At 46.7% G+C, this 14,035-nt stretch overlaps 1 protein-coding gene across 1 annotated transcript in view; it reads right to left on the bottom strand.

Moving 5' to 3' along the window:
* Positions 1–3,710: 3,710 nt before the first annotated feature.
* The window catches only part of LOC112259644 (semaphorin-6B-like), an 84,040-nt gene continuing 73,715 nt past the window's right edge, over positions 3,711–14,035 (bottom strand). Inside the window, exons 14-17 of the mRNA XM_042328969.1 lie at positions 13,504–13,644; positions 13,333–13,410; positions 13,184–13,242; positions 3,711–5,873 (exon numbers count right to left, since the gene is read on the bottom strand). Of these exons, the coding sequence (XP_042184903.1) occupies positions 4,861–5,873; positions 13,184–13,242; positions 13,333–13,410; positions 13,504–13,644 (1,291 nt within the window). The 3' untranslated portion in view covers positions 3,711–4,860. The remainder of the gene's footprint in view (positions 5,874–13,183; positions 13,243–13,332; positions 13,411–13,503; positions 13,645–14,035) is intronic.

The raw sequence follows: 14,035 nt of genomic DNA, 5'->3' as shown, positions 1-14,035 counted from the left end.
CAAATAAGAAAAATAAAAGTTATTGTGCTTTTCCATGATGTATTACTGCACAGTATTATGAACAGCCTTTGACTCTAAGGTTCCTCAGTATGACAGTTTGTTGGTGTGGTGGAAAACAATCAATACTTTGCTAGAGTATTTCAGGAAAAACTGACCTAAGTGATGTACTACTGTTTATAAGTGGTTTATAAACAGACTGTCAGTGTCATCAATTTTATCAAATGGATAAGAGCAGCAAACTCAAAACAGTTATGAAAGAAAATCAATGTTCAGTATGCTATCTGAAGGCAACATTGTGAAGTTCCTCATTGTACACAGGAACTGTACACATTTGAACAAATTATACAACATCACAGTATCAAATGTATAAAGAATCAAATGTACTGACATGGTTATTATGGCACTTGAAAATATGTTTCCTTTTTGCTTCTGGGGTCCGTATGTCACCCAAAAGTACAGTTTAGAATGTTGGCACATAATATTGTATTGACAACAAAGGGTGAAAAGTCATCGGCATGGTGTGATGATGAATGTCTTGTAACTGTGGCTCGGTCTTGAAACAACACCCCATGTGTGACGTCATCATTGTGCTCCTTCAACGGTAACACAGACATCTGACTGGGGTTGGGTCTTTATATACAAGTCATTACTGCTCAGGTTCACAACAGAGCTGAACTCATTGTCCTTCTGGATGTGACTGGAGCTGTGGCTCTGATGACTTGGGAATGACAGATCATCTTCTTCCTTGTCTCAGTGTTGTCTCTCTCTTTCTCACACTGCCTTTCTGTTTCTCTCTCGGTCCTCCTGCCTTTCTTCTTTTCCCTCTGTCGTTCTATCTATCCCTCTCTCCATGATCACTTAAAGTAATGGAAAGTCTCTCATTAGACACTTTGACGGGTAGAATGTATGGTCCCATTTGAGCTCTGGGAAAATGTCGATTAACATGGATGAGTAAGAGCCAGGACAGTCGTTTAAATCACAACCATAGTGACTATCAATCACACGCATAGCCAGTGCATCTGCATTCACACACACACACACACACACACACACACACACACACACACACACACACACACACACACACACACACACACACACACACACACACACACACACACACACACACACACACACACACACACACACACACACACACACACACACACAGGTCAGTTTTAATAAACCCACCCTGCAGGGGGACCAGTCCTTGCTATCGTGGTCAGGGGGACATTGATTCCCAGTGTATGTGAGTCGAGAGGGGGCGTATAGTACCGCTCCTAACCTGTCTCACTGGGTCGTACAGTACCGCTCCTAACCTGTCTCACTGGGTCGTACAGTACTGCTCCTAACCTGTCTCACTGGGTCGTACAGTACTGCTCCTAACCTGTCTCACTGGGTCGTACAGTACTGCTCCTAACCTGTCTCACTGGGTCGTACAGTACCGCTCCTAACCTGTCTCACTGGGTCGTACAGTACCGCTCCTAACCTGTCTCACTGGGTCGTACAGTACCGCTCCTAACCTGTCTCACTGGGTCGTACAGTACCGCTCCTAACCTGTCTCACTGGGTCGTACAGTACCGCTCCTAACCTGTCTCACTGGGTCGTACAGTACCGCTCCTAACCTGTCTCACTGGGTCGTACAGTACTGCTCCTAACCTGTCTCACTGAGTCGTACAGTACTGCTCCTAACCTGTCTCACTGGGTCGTACAGTACAGCTCCTAACCTGTCTCACTGGGTCGTAAAGTACTGCTCCTAACCTGTCTCACTGGGTCGTACAGTACTGAAATCACCCAATGCTCTACCCTTCTCTCAACACATCGCGTCAGCTCTGAAATGACTGGCCATTAAAAAGTACATGGAGTGGAAGGGATGGACGGATGGAGGGATGAAGTGAAGGAATGGACGGATGGAGGGATGAAGTGAAGGAATGGACGGATGGAGGGATGAAGTGAAGGAATGGACGGATGAAGTGAAGGAATGGACGGATGGAGGGATGAAGTGAAGGAATGGACGGATGGAGGGATGAAGTGAAGGGATGGACGGATGGAGGGATGAAGTGAAGGAATGGACGGATGAAGTGAAGGAATGGACGGATGGAGGGATGAAGTGAAGGAATGGACGGATGAAGTGAAGGAATGGACGGATGGAGGGATGAAGTGAAGGAATGGACGGATGGAGGGATGAAGTGAAGGAATGGACGGATGGAGGGATGAAGTGAAGGAATGGACGGATGAAGTGAAGGAATGGACGGATGGAGGGATGAAGTGAAGGAATGGACGGATGGAGGGATGAAGTGAAGGGATGGACGGATGGAGGGATGAAGTGAAGGAATGGACGGATGAAGTGAAGGAATGGACGGATGGAGGGATGAAGTGAAGGAATGGACGGATGGAGGGATGAAGTGAAGGGATGGACGGATGGAGGGATGAAGTGAAGGAATGGACGGATGAAGTGAAGGAATGGACGGATGGAGGGATGAAGTGAAGGAATGGACGGATGAAGTGAAGGAATGGACGGATGGAGGGATGAAGTGAAGGAATGGACGGATGGAGGGATGAAGTGAAGGAATGGACGGATGGAGGGATGAAGTGAAGGGATGGACGGATGGAGGGATGAAGTGAAGGAATGGACGGATGAAGTGAAGGGATGGACGGATGGAGGGATGAAGTGAAGGGATGGACGGATGGAGGGATGAAGTGAAGGAATGGATGGATGGAGGGATGAAGTGAAGGAATGGACGGATGGAGGGATGAAGTGAAGGAATGGATGGATGGAGGGATGAAGTGAAGGGATGGACGGATGGAGGGATGAAGAAGGGATGGACAGATGGAGGGATGAAGTGAAGGGATGGACGGATGGAGGGATGAAGTGAAGGGATGGACGGATGGAGGGATGAAGTGAAGGGATGGACGGATGGAGGGATGAAGTGAAGGGATGGACGGATGGAGGGATGAAGTGAAGGAATGGACGGATGGAGGGATGAAGTGAAGGAATGGACGGATGGAGGGATGAAGTGAAGGAATGGACGGATGGAGGGATGAAGTGAAGGAATGGACGGATGGAGGGATGAAGTGAAGGAATGGACGGATGGAGGGATGAAGTGAAGGAATGGACGGATGGAGGGATGAAGTGAAGGAATGGACGGATGGAGGGATGAAGTGAAGGAATGGACGGATGGAGGGATGAAGTGAAGGAATGGACGGATGGAGGGATGAAGTGAAGGAATGGACGGATGAAGTGAAGGAATGGACGGATGGAGGGATGAAGTGAAGGAATGGACGGATGGAGGGATGAAATGGTGCCATGTCATTAGAGAGAATGCCTGGCTGGCAGAAATAGTGCTGACATTCCAGTCCAGCCCAGTGAGGGTGAGTTATAGTCCCTTGGTCCCAGTGAGACAGGTTAGGAGCAGTACTGTAAGACCCAGTGAGACAGGTTAGGAGCAGTACTGTACGACCCAGTGAGACAGGTTAGGAGCAGTACTGTACGACCCAGTGAGACAGGTTAGGAGCAGTACTGTACGACCCAGTGAGACAGGTTAGGAGCAGTACTGTACGACCCAGTGAGACAGGTTAGGAGCAGTACTGTACGACCCAGTGAGACAGGTTAGGAGCGGTACTATACGACCCCTCTCGACTCACATACACTGGGAATCAATGTCCCCCTGACCACGATACCAAGGACTGGTCCCCCTGCAGGGTGGGTTTATTAAAACTGACCTGTAAATGTGTGTGTGTGTGTGTGTGTGTGTGTTGGGGAGGCAGCTGGAGGGCAGGCTATTAAATCTTCATTGCCGCTTCCTTTCGACACTCTTCATCAGATATTCTCGTGACATTCAGAGTCAGAGTCAGAATGACCTCAGTGTCACTGAGAGAGAACAGTCCCACTCTGCAAAAACTGTTTGAATCAACATTGTTTCCACGTCATTTCAACCCCAGAAATCTATGTGATGACATTGAATCAACATAGGGGCATTTGGTCTTGTTTTCACCCAACTGTTCACCTATATCCAATGACCTGGTGACATTTTCTCGTTGATTTCACATTAAATTCACGTTATTATGAACCAAATCACAGTTTTGGTTGAGTTGTAAATCAAGTGTAAATCAAAAGTAGACGTTGAACTGACGTGTGAGCCCAGGGGGGTGTCTGCTTCATTCACCTGCAGCAAGATGCTTCAAAGTAATGTGTTTACAATTCATGTTTCAGTGTCCTCCATTGTCTTATTGTCAGAGAGTGCCAATCAGTCTGCACTGGAAGGTGGACAAAGTACACTGTGTAGGAGTGATGTCCACTGGGTCTCGTCTTCTGACACCTGACAGTGGGCTCTGTGGCCATGTTGTTCGGTCAGTCTTTGTTGCCCTGTTTGCTGCACAGGGAAGTGTCTGTCTCTGGGTCTCTTTGCATGTTCCTTCCTATTTATGGTTCTCTCTTAATGTGTTCTTTTGGAAGAATTCTGCTGTCTAGCAAACTCTTCCTTCCCTTTTCTCTTTCCATCTCCATCCCTCTTTCTCACCTCTTTCAATTCCTCTCTCTCTCCTCCTCTCTCCCCTCTCTAAGCAGCCAGAGGGGAGAGGCAGCTCTGCAATGCAGACACAGCAACAACCTCACTTTCACTGACCAATCACAGCCAAGCAGGGTATGAGTGATAGCAGCATCAACCAGTCACAGAGAGAACAGCCTCAGGAGTCTGCCAGCGAGAACAGCCTCAGGAGTCCGCCAGCGAGATACAGAGCTATCCGGAGGACTAAATGACAATGACAGAGAAAGAGGTCAGAGAGAAAGAGAAAGTGAGAGAAAAGGTAGAACAGACAGAAAGAGAACGATATAGAAAGAGACATGGTTTCCCTGCTTGATCACTGCCCGTTGTGAGTCCTCTCATTGGAACTCTTCTTACTCAGCAGCTGGCTGAGATCCACCAGCTCCCCCAGCTCTCCTCTCCCCAAGGCCCCTCTCAGCTGAGACCTGCCAGGCCCGGGTGTGTGGTGCTGGGCCACGTACTGCTGGCCTTTGATGGTGGGCATGGAGGATGGAGGTACAGGGACCATGCACTGGCTGCTGAGGATGTAGCCTTCCTGGGGAGGCCAGCGGAGTGGCAGGGGCTCCCCAAACTCCATAGGGGCGCTGGGAGCTGACACCACCCTCCTCCTATCCGGAGAATCCTGGGGGGTCATGGGGTACACGTACTCCCCTGCCGACTTACGAAGCGCCGACTTTGGTGTCCCACTTCTGCCCTTCTCCCCCCGGGGCTTGCTCAGGCACACGTAGTGCTGGCGAGGAGTCTCCCCTCCTCTTCCTCGCTCCTCACCCCCGTGCCTCCCTCCTCCTCCCCCCTGAAATAGTCTAGTGGTCAGGTAGACAGCGGTGGAGGGGTGTGGGGGGCAAGGGAGAGGGCAGGGAGACGCCAGCCCCATGGTACTCCCTCCCAGGTAGGTCTGGCTGTTATCCCACCCCCCTGATCCAGAATCAGACAACCTGAGCCCGCGTCTTTTCTGCTGGGGCGTGTGCTCCGGAGTAGGCAGGAACCCTGGGTCCAGCTCCCCTGACTTCCCCCAGCCATTGGGCATCACAAACAGGGTCTCCCCGCCCTGAGAGCAGGGTCTATCGCCTCCTCCCTGACGGGTCACACTGAGGACCGATCCCCCCATCCCTCCTCCTGACGTCAACATCCCCCTCTCCTGGCGCTGGATAGTGGACTGGGGGGTATTGTTGCCGTGGCGACGGTTGCCAGGCTTGTGGGCCATAATCCAGCAGACAGCCAGGCCCGAGAGCGCCGCACCGATGGTGAAGGCTGAGACTGCAGATGCCACCAGCAGGTTGAGGGAGACCAGGCTCTCCGGCTCGATCAGCAGACTCTGCTGTATGGCACCTTTAGGGGAGAGAGAAGACAAGAGAAAGGGATCACAAGGCTAATCTCGGACACCTAGAACTAAAGTCTTGTGTAACTGCATCAGATGCTCGATTAAGTTCTTAGGGGAGACGTGTTAAGTCTAACGAGACTAGATAAGTCCCCACCCCACTCAATAAAAACTGTCAGACAGTTTCGGCCAAGCTATGGGCCAAATGTCACCTCCCCTTTGGAAATTCAAAACGATGCGAGCACCTGTGAAATTGTGATTTGTCCAAATGATCAGTGACAAAGAATCAGCGTACCAGAACAAAGTTCCTTGCTAGTCGTTGTATCCCAGAGTCGACAGATGCTACTACCATTTCCATTCCGTGCATCTGTCCCCGAGAGATAAGGCTAATGGCAAGAGAGAATATAAAAACGCTTAACATTAAACCAGTTATCTCAGTCCTTTATTCTCCTCTACCTCTGTGTATTCATTCTCCTTTATAAATCTCTCCACTTTTGTTATTGTCACATTTTTAGATGTTTTATCCTTCAGAACCTAAACATTATTTTCCTGATGTCAAGGATTATATTGCTATATTGTATTACCCAAGAGCTTAATCTTATTCTCTATTACCGTAATCTACCATAACATTTCATTACGGCAACAGATAAGCATCACCTTTCCTTTGTCCTTAACCAGTGTTTTCTCCAGCACAGCCTTGGGGTTCTGCTGGCTGGGCTGAAAGCTGCACTAGTCATCAGTAAAGAGGGGAAGACAATAAAACAGACCAACTCTTCTCAGTGTTCCCATTCTGTAATAAGGAGGGCTCTGGGCAAGCCAGTGAGTTTCTCCCTAAAACACATCATATATTTCAGTTAATGATTTCCACCACTCGAATCACTCCCATCTGCACAGACACAGCACATGTCTGTCCTGGACCTAGTTCTGGTTCTATGCTTTCACCACTCTCCATTAAACAGCCCGACTCTGCAGTAAACAGGCCTATATCCGGGTTAGAAAGCTAAAGCTCTGAAACTAGAACAGATCAGGTTCTAAAGAGTGATAAATAACAAATGAGATTGCAATGTTCTGGCAAAGGAATGTATTAATTGCAGGTTAGAAGTTATAGATTTATGATAGATATTATAGATGGGATATTATGGACTTTGGAGTTTAAATAGATGAGGTTGTAATGTTCTGGAATAAGAACACCCCCCAGATTATAGATCTGTGATAAAACAGATTAGATTGCAGTGTATAATTGGAGTTGGAACAGATTGCAGGTCCTGGAACAGTTTGCTGATGAAAAGCAGAGACATCCTAATTGAGAAAGAGACAGATTTGAGGAGTGTTTGTTAGGAGCCCATAAACGTATCAAAGTTAAAGACGTTCTCTTATGGCCTGCCAGAAGCTCAGTTTTGAGCACTATGCACAGAGTTTGGTCCTCATTTCTGTTTTGTACATATTTTTCTGGCAAGTACTTGTCAAACTGTAGCAGACAGTCGTTGACAGCAGAACACTGTCTCAGAATAAGTCTCAGTCCCGTGGGCTTTAATTCGCTGATCAAGACGTTCGCTCCTTTGTCAACCAATCAAAATGCATTTATTGTCATGTTGGGAAGCTTCTGACAGACACTAATCTTAGGAGAGGGAATTCAAAGCCCTGACATTTCACACTAGCTAATCCCATTACTGACGGACTGAAAAACATTGACATTCTGTCACCACTGTAAATGCAAATACAATACACACATAAACACAAACAACCAATATAAATTAACGGTATGTAGAATTATTGTGATAGGTTGGAGTCATTAAAACTCATTTTTCAATCAATCGTGCTTCTACACCTGCATTGCTTGCTGTTTGGGGTTTTAGGCTGGGTTTCTGTACAGCACTTTGAGATATCAGCTGATGTACGAAGGGCTATATAAATAAATTTGATTTGATTTGATTTGAATCACTACACAAATGTCTTGTTAACAAACTATGCTTTTGGCAAGTCAGTTTTTCCAACAATTGTTTACAGACAGATTATTTCACTTAGAATTTACTGTATCACAATTCCAGTGGGTCAGAAGTTTACATACACTAAGTTGATTGTGCCTTTAAACAGTTTGGAAAATTCCAGAAAATTATGTCATGGCTTAGAAGCTTCTGATAGGCTAATTGACCAAATTTGAGTCAATTGGAGGTGTACCTGTGGATGTATTTCAAGGCAAATCTTCAAACTCAGTGCTTCTTTGCTTGACATCATGGGAAAATCAAAAGAAATCAGCCAAGACCTCAGAAAAAAATTGTAGACCTCCACAAGTCTGGTTCATCCTTGGGAGCAATTTCCAAACGTCTGAAGGTACCACGTTCATTTGTACAAACAACAGTATGCAAGTATAAACACCATGGGACCATGCAGCCGTCATACCGCTCAGGAAGGAGACGCGTCTGTCTCCTAGAGACTAATGTACTTTGGTGCGAAAAGTGGAAATTAATCCCAGCACATCAGCAAAGGATGTTGTGAAGATGCTGGAGGAAACGAGTACAAAAGTATCTATATCCCACAGTAAAACGAGTCCTATATCGACATAACCTGAAAGGCCGCTCAGCAAGGATGAAGCCACTGCTCCAAAACCGCCATAAAAGCCAGACTACGGTTTGTAACTGCACATGGGGACAAAGATCATACTTTTTGGAGAAATGTCCTCTGGTCTGATGAAACAAAAATAGAACTGTTTGGCCATAATGACCATTGTTATGTTTGGAGGAAAAGGGGGGATGCTTACAAGCCGAAGAACACCATCCCAACCATGAAGCACACTGTGGCAGCATCATGTTGTGGGGGTGCATTGCTGCAGGAGGGACTGGTGCACTTCACAAAATAGATTGCTTCATGAGGTAGAAAAATTATGGGGATATATTGAAGCAACATCTCAAGACATCAGTCAGGAAGTTAAATGCTTGGTTACAAATGGGTCTTCCAACTGGACAATGACCCAAGCATACTTCCAAAGTTGTGGCAAAATGGCTTAAGGACAACAAGTCAAGGTATTGGAGTGACCATGACAAAGCCCTGACCTCAATCCCATAGAAAATATGTGGGCAGAACTGAAAAGTCATGTGCGAGCAAGGAGGCCTACAAACCTGACTCAGTTACACCAGCTCTGTCAGGAGGAATGATCCAAAATGCATCTAACTTATTGTGGGAAGCTTGTGGAAGGCTACCTGAAATGTTTGACCCAAGTTAAACAATTTAAAGGCAATGCTACCAAATACTAATTGGAGTGTGTGTAAACTTCTGACCCACTGGGAATGTGATGAAAGAAATAAAAGCTGAAATAAATAATTTTCTCTACTATTATTCTGACATTTCACATTCTTAAAATAAAGTGGTGATCCTAACTGACCTAAGACAGGCAATTCTTACCAGCATTAATTGTCAGGAATTGTGAAAAACTGAGTTTAAACGTATTTGGCTAAAGTGTATGTAAACTTCCAACTTCAAATGTATGTGCACTGGGGATGTGATTGGGTTTTTAATTGATGCCACGACAAAGAAAAACAGTACCATGCAAAAACAAACATTTTAATTAAATATGTTGCCATAGACATTCCCTTACATCAGCATTTGAATTTGTTCAATGTGCATTAAAGGGAAATGTCTAATGTTTTCAACTTCATATTCATCATCTGCAGCACCACCCCAACATTAACATATGTGATAATTGTGCATTATTTAGGTTTTGTAATAAAACAGATAGAGGAAGATAAGTGTTTCCAATGACATCATTGGTGTGCATCATGTGATTTTAACAAATTATGAGGAGGCATTTGGGCTGCAGGTAGCCTAGTGGTTAGAACGTTGGACTTGTAACCGAAAGGTTGCAAGATTGATCAAATCCCGAGCTAACAAGGTAAAAATCTGTTGTTCTGCCCCTGAACAAGGCAGTTAACCCACTGTTCCTAGGCCTTCATTGAAAATAAGAATTTGTTCATAACTGACTTGCCTAGTTAAATAAAGGTAAATAAAATAATTAATTGCCTACTAGTTGTCTACTAATTGGTTGATGATGTCATTGGAAACACTTATCTTCCTCTATCTTTTAAATATAAAACAAAGAAACAGCCATTATCAAATATGTTGATGTTAGGGTAGTGCTGGAGATGATGAAAGTGTAGTTTTGAAATGTAATGCATGATTATGCCACTAGGTGGAGTATGCTTATGTCACTAGGCGGAGCATGATTATACCACTAGGTGGAGCATGATTATGCACTAGGTGGAGCATGATTATGCCACTAGGTGGAGCATGGTTATACACCAGGTGGAGCATGATTATGCCACTAGGTGGAGCATGATTATGCACTAGGTGGCGCATGTTAATGCCACTAGGCGGAGCATGGTTATACACTAGGTGGAGCATGCTAATGCCACTAGGCAGAGCATGGTTATACACTAGGTGGAGCATGATTATGCACTAGGTGGAGCATGTTAATGCCACTAGGCGGAGCATGATTATACACTAGGTGGAGCATGATTATGCACTAGGTGGAGCATGATTATGCCACTAGGCGGAGCATGGTTATACACTAGGTGGAGCATGATTATGCACTAGGCGGAGCATGGTTATACACTAGGTGGAGAATGATAATGCCACTAGGTGAAGCATGGTAATGCCACTAGGTGGAGAATGATAATGCACTAGGTGGAGCATGATTATGCACTAGGTGGAGCATGGTAATGCCACTAGGCGGAGAATGATAATGGCACTAGGTGGAGCATGGTAATGCCACCAGGTGGAGAATGAAAATGCACTAGGTGGAGCATGATTATGCACTAGGTGGAGCATGGTAATGCCACTAGGCAGAGCATGATTATGCTATTAGGTGGAGCATGGTAATGCCACTAGGTGGAGCATGATAGTGCCACTAGGTGGAGCATGATTATGCTATTAGTTGGAACATGATAATGCCACTAGGCGGAGCATTATTATGCTATTAGGCGGAGCATGGTAATGCTATTAGGCAGAGCATGGTAATGCCACTAGGTGGAGCATGGTAATGCTATTATGAGGAACATGATAATGCCACTAGGCGGAGCATGATAATGCCACTAGGTGGAGCATGATAATATCACTAGGGGGATCATGGTAATGCCACTAGGTGGAGCATGGTAATGTCACTAGGTGGAGCATGATAATGCCACTAGGTGGAGCATGGTAATGCCACTCAGTGGAGCATGGTAATGCTATTAGGTGGAGCATGGTAATGCCACTAGGTGGAGCATGGTAATGCCACTAGGTGGAGCATGATAATGCCACTAGGTGGAGCGTGGTAATGCCACTAGGTGGAGCATGATAATGCCACTAGGTGGAGCGTGGTAATGCCACTCGGTGGAGCATGATAATGCTATTAGGTGGAGCATGGTAATGCCACTAGGTGGAGCATGGTAACGCCACTAGGTGGAGCATGGTAATGCCACTAGGTGGAGCACGGTAATGCCACTAGGCGGCGCATGATAATGCCACTAGGTGGAGCATGGTAATGTCACTAGGCGGAGCATGGTAATGTCACTAGGTGAAGCATGGTAATGCCACTAGGTGGAGAATGATAATGCACTAGGTGGAACATGATTATGCACTAGGTGGAGCATGGTAATGCCACTAGGCGGAGAATGATAATGGCACTAGGTGGAGCATGGTAATGCCACCAGGTGGAGAATGATAATGCACTAGGTGGAGCATGATTATGCACTAGGTGGAGCATGGTAATGCCACTAGGCAGAGCATGATTATGCTATTAGGTGGAGCATGGTAATGCCACCAGGTGGAGAATGATAATGCACTAGGTGGAGCATGATTATGCACTAGGTGGAGCATGGTAATGCCACTAGGCAGAGCATGATTATGCTATTAGGTGGAGCATGGTAATGCCACTAGGTGGAGCATGATAGTGCCACTAGGTGGAGCATGATTATGCTATTAGGTGGAACATGATAATGCCACTAGGCGGAGCATTATTATGCTATTAGGCGGAGCATGGTAATGCTATTAGGCAGAGCATGGTAATGCCACTAGGTGGAGCATGGTAATGCTATTACGAGGAACATGATAATGCCACTAGGCGGAGCATGATCATGCCACTATGTGGAGCATGATAATGCCACTAGGTGGAGCATGATAATATCACTAGGGGGATCATGGTAATGCCACTAGGTGAAGCATGGTAATGTCACTAGGTGGAGCATGATAATGCCACTAGGTGGAGCATGGTAATGCCACTCAGTGGAGCATGGTAATGCTATTAGGTGGAGCATGGTAATGCCACTAGGTGGAGCATGATAATGCCACTAGGTGGAGCGTGGTAATGCCACTAGGTGGAGCATGCTAATGCCACTAGGTGGAGTGTGGTAATGCCACTCGGTGGAGCATGGTAATGCTATTAGGTGGAGCATGGTAATGCCACTAGGTGGAGCACGGTAATGCCACTAGGTGGAGCATGGTAATGTCACTAGGCGGAGCATGGTAATGTCACTAGGTGGAGCATGATAATGCCATCAGGTGGAGCATGATAATGCCACTAGGTGGAGCATGGTAATGCTATTACGAGGAACATGATAATGCCACTAGGCGGAGCATGATAATGCCACTAGGTGGAGCATGATAATATCACTAGGGGGATCATGGTAATGCCACTAGGTGGAGCATGGTAATGTCACTAGGTGGAGCATGATAATGCCACTAGGTGGAGCATGATAATATCACTAGGGGGATCATGGTAATGCCACTAGGTGAAGCATGGTAATGTCACTAGGTGGAGCATGATAATGCCACTAGGTGGAGCATGATAATGCCACTAGGTGGATCGTGGTAATGCCACTAGGTGGAGCATGATAATGCCACTAGGTGGAGTGTGGTAATGCCACTAGGTGGAGCATGGTAATGCCACTAGGTGGAGTACGGTAATGCCACTAGGTGGAGCATGGTAATGCCACTAGGTGGAGCATGGTAATGTCACTAGACGGAGCATGGTAATGTCACTAGGTGGGCCATGATAATGCCACTAGGTGGAGCATGATAATGCCACTAGGTGGAGCATGGTAATGCTATTAGGTGGAGCATGATAATGCCACTAGGTGGAGCATGGTAATGCTATTAGGTGGAGCATGGTAATGCCACTAGGTGGAGCATGGTAATGCCACTAGGTGGAGCATGGTAATGCCACTAGGTGGAGCATGGTAATGCCACTAGGTGGAGCATGGTAATGCCACTCGGTGGAGCATGATAATGCTATTAGGTGGAGTTGATTGAAAGAAAGAACAGAGCTACAGGGTAAAGGCAAGGTACCTACCATCACAGTCTCCAAGATGGGAGAAGTTGCCGTACTCACTGTCTTGTTGAAAAGGAAGCCTGTAATAGAACAAACATAACAGATTATCAGACTGACATCTACAGTTGAACACACAATCAATTGGATGAAGCTACAGGGAGCTGTCTCACCGTGTGCCTGGTCTGAGGAAGGAGCAGGTGCTGCCTCTGGTCCAGCCACAGTAGGGATCTCTGGAGGTCAGACAGCTCCTATACACACACACACATGGAGATCTGATCAGCCTGATGGAGATGGTTGAGATGGTCTGTGTGTGTGTGTGTGTGTGTGTGTGTTTTACTCACTTCATGCAGCGTGAGTGTAGGTGGCAGCGTGCTGTGGGCAGTCTGACCAGACAGGAAGTGAAGGCCAGCAGCAGAGTGTGACTTGGACGATCCAGAGACAGAAACAACAACTGTCTGGCCTGGACAGAGTCCTCTCCACATCTAGAGACAGAGAGAGGGATGGAGATGGGGAGGGATAGATGGAGGGATGGATGGATGGATGAAAGGAGAGAGGGATGGAAGGAAGGAGAGAGGGGTGGAAGGAGAGAGGAAAGAGGTAGGGAGAGAGCGGGAGAGAGGCAGTGAGAGAGAGAGAGAGAGGGAGGGAGGAGGGAGAGGGAGGGAGGGACAGGAGGGAGGGAAGGAGACAGGGGAGAGGGGTGGAAGGAGAGAGGAAAGAGGGAGGGAGGGATAGAGATATAGAGGGAGGGAGAGAGGGATAGAGGGAGGGGTGGAGGGGGAGAGATAAAGGAAGGAGAGAGGGTGAGAGGGATGAAGGAGAGATAGACAGATACAGAGAGACAGAGAAAAAGAGATCCTTAGAGTATTTTCA

This window comes from Oncorhynchus tshawytscha, linkage group LG10, assembly GCF_018296145.1.
Source record: "Oncorhynchus tshawytscha isolate Ot180627B linkage group LG10, Otsh_v2.0, whole genome shotgun sequence".
In the NCBI taxonomy this organism is placed as follows: domain Eukaryota; kingdom Metazoa; phylum Chordata; class Actinopteri; order Salmoniformes; family Salmonidae; genus Oncorhynchus; species Oncorhynchus tshawytscha.
The sequence above is the reverse complement of the archived record's forward strand: the minus strand, read 5'-3'. Positions and strand labels throughout refer to the sequence as shown.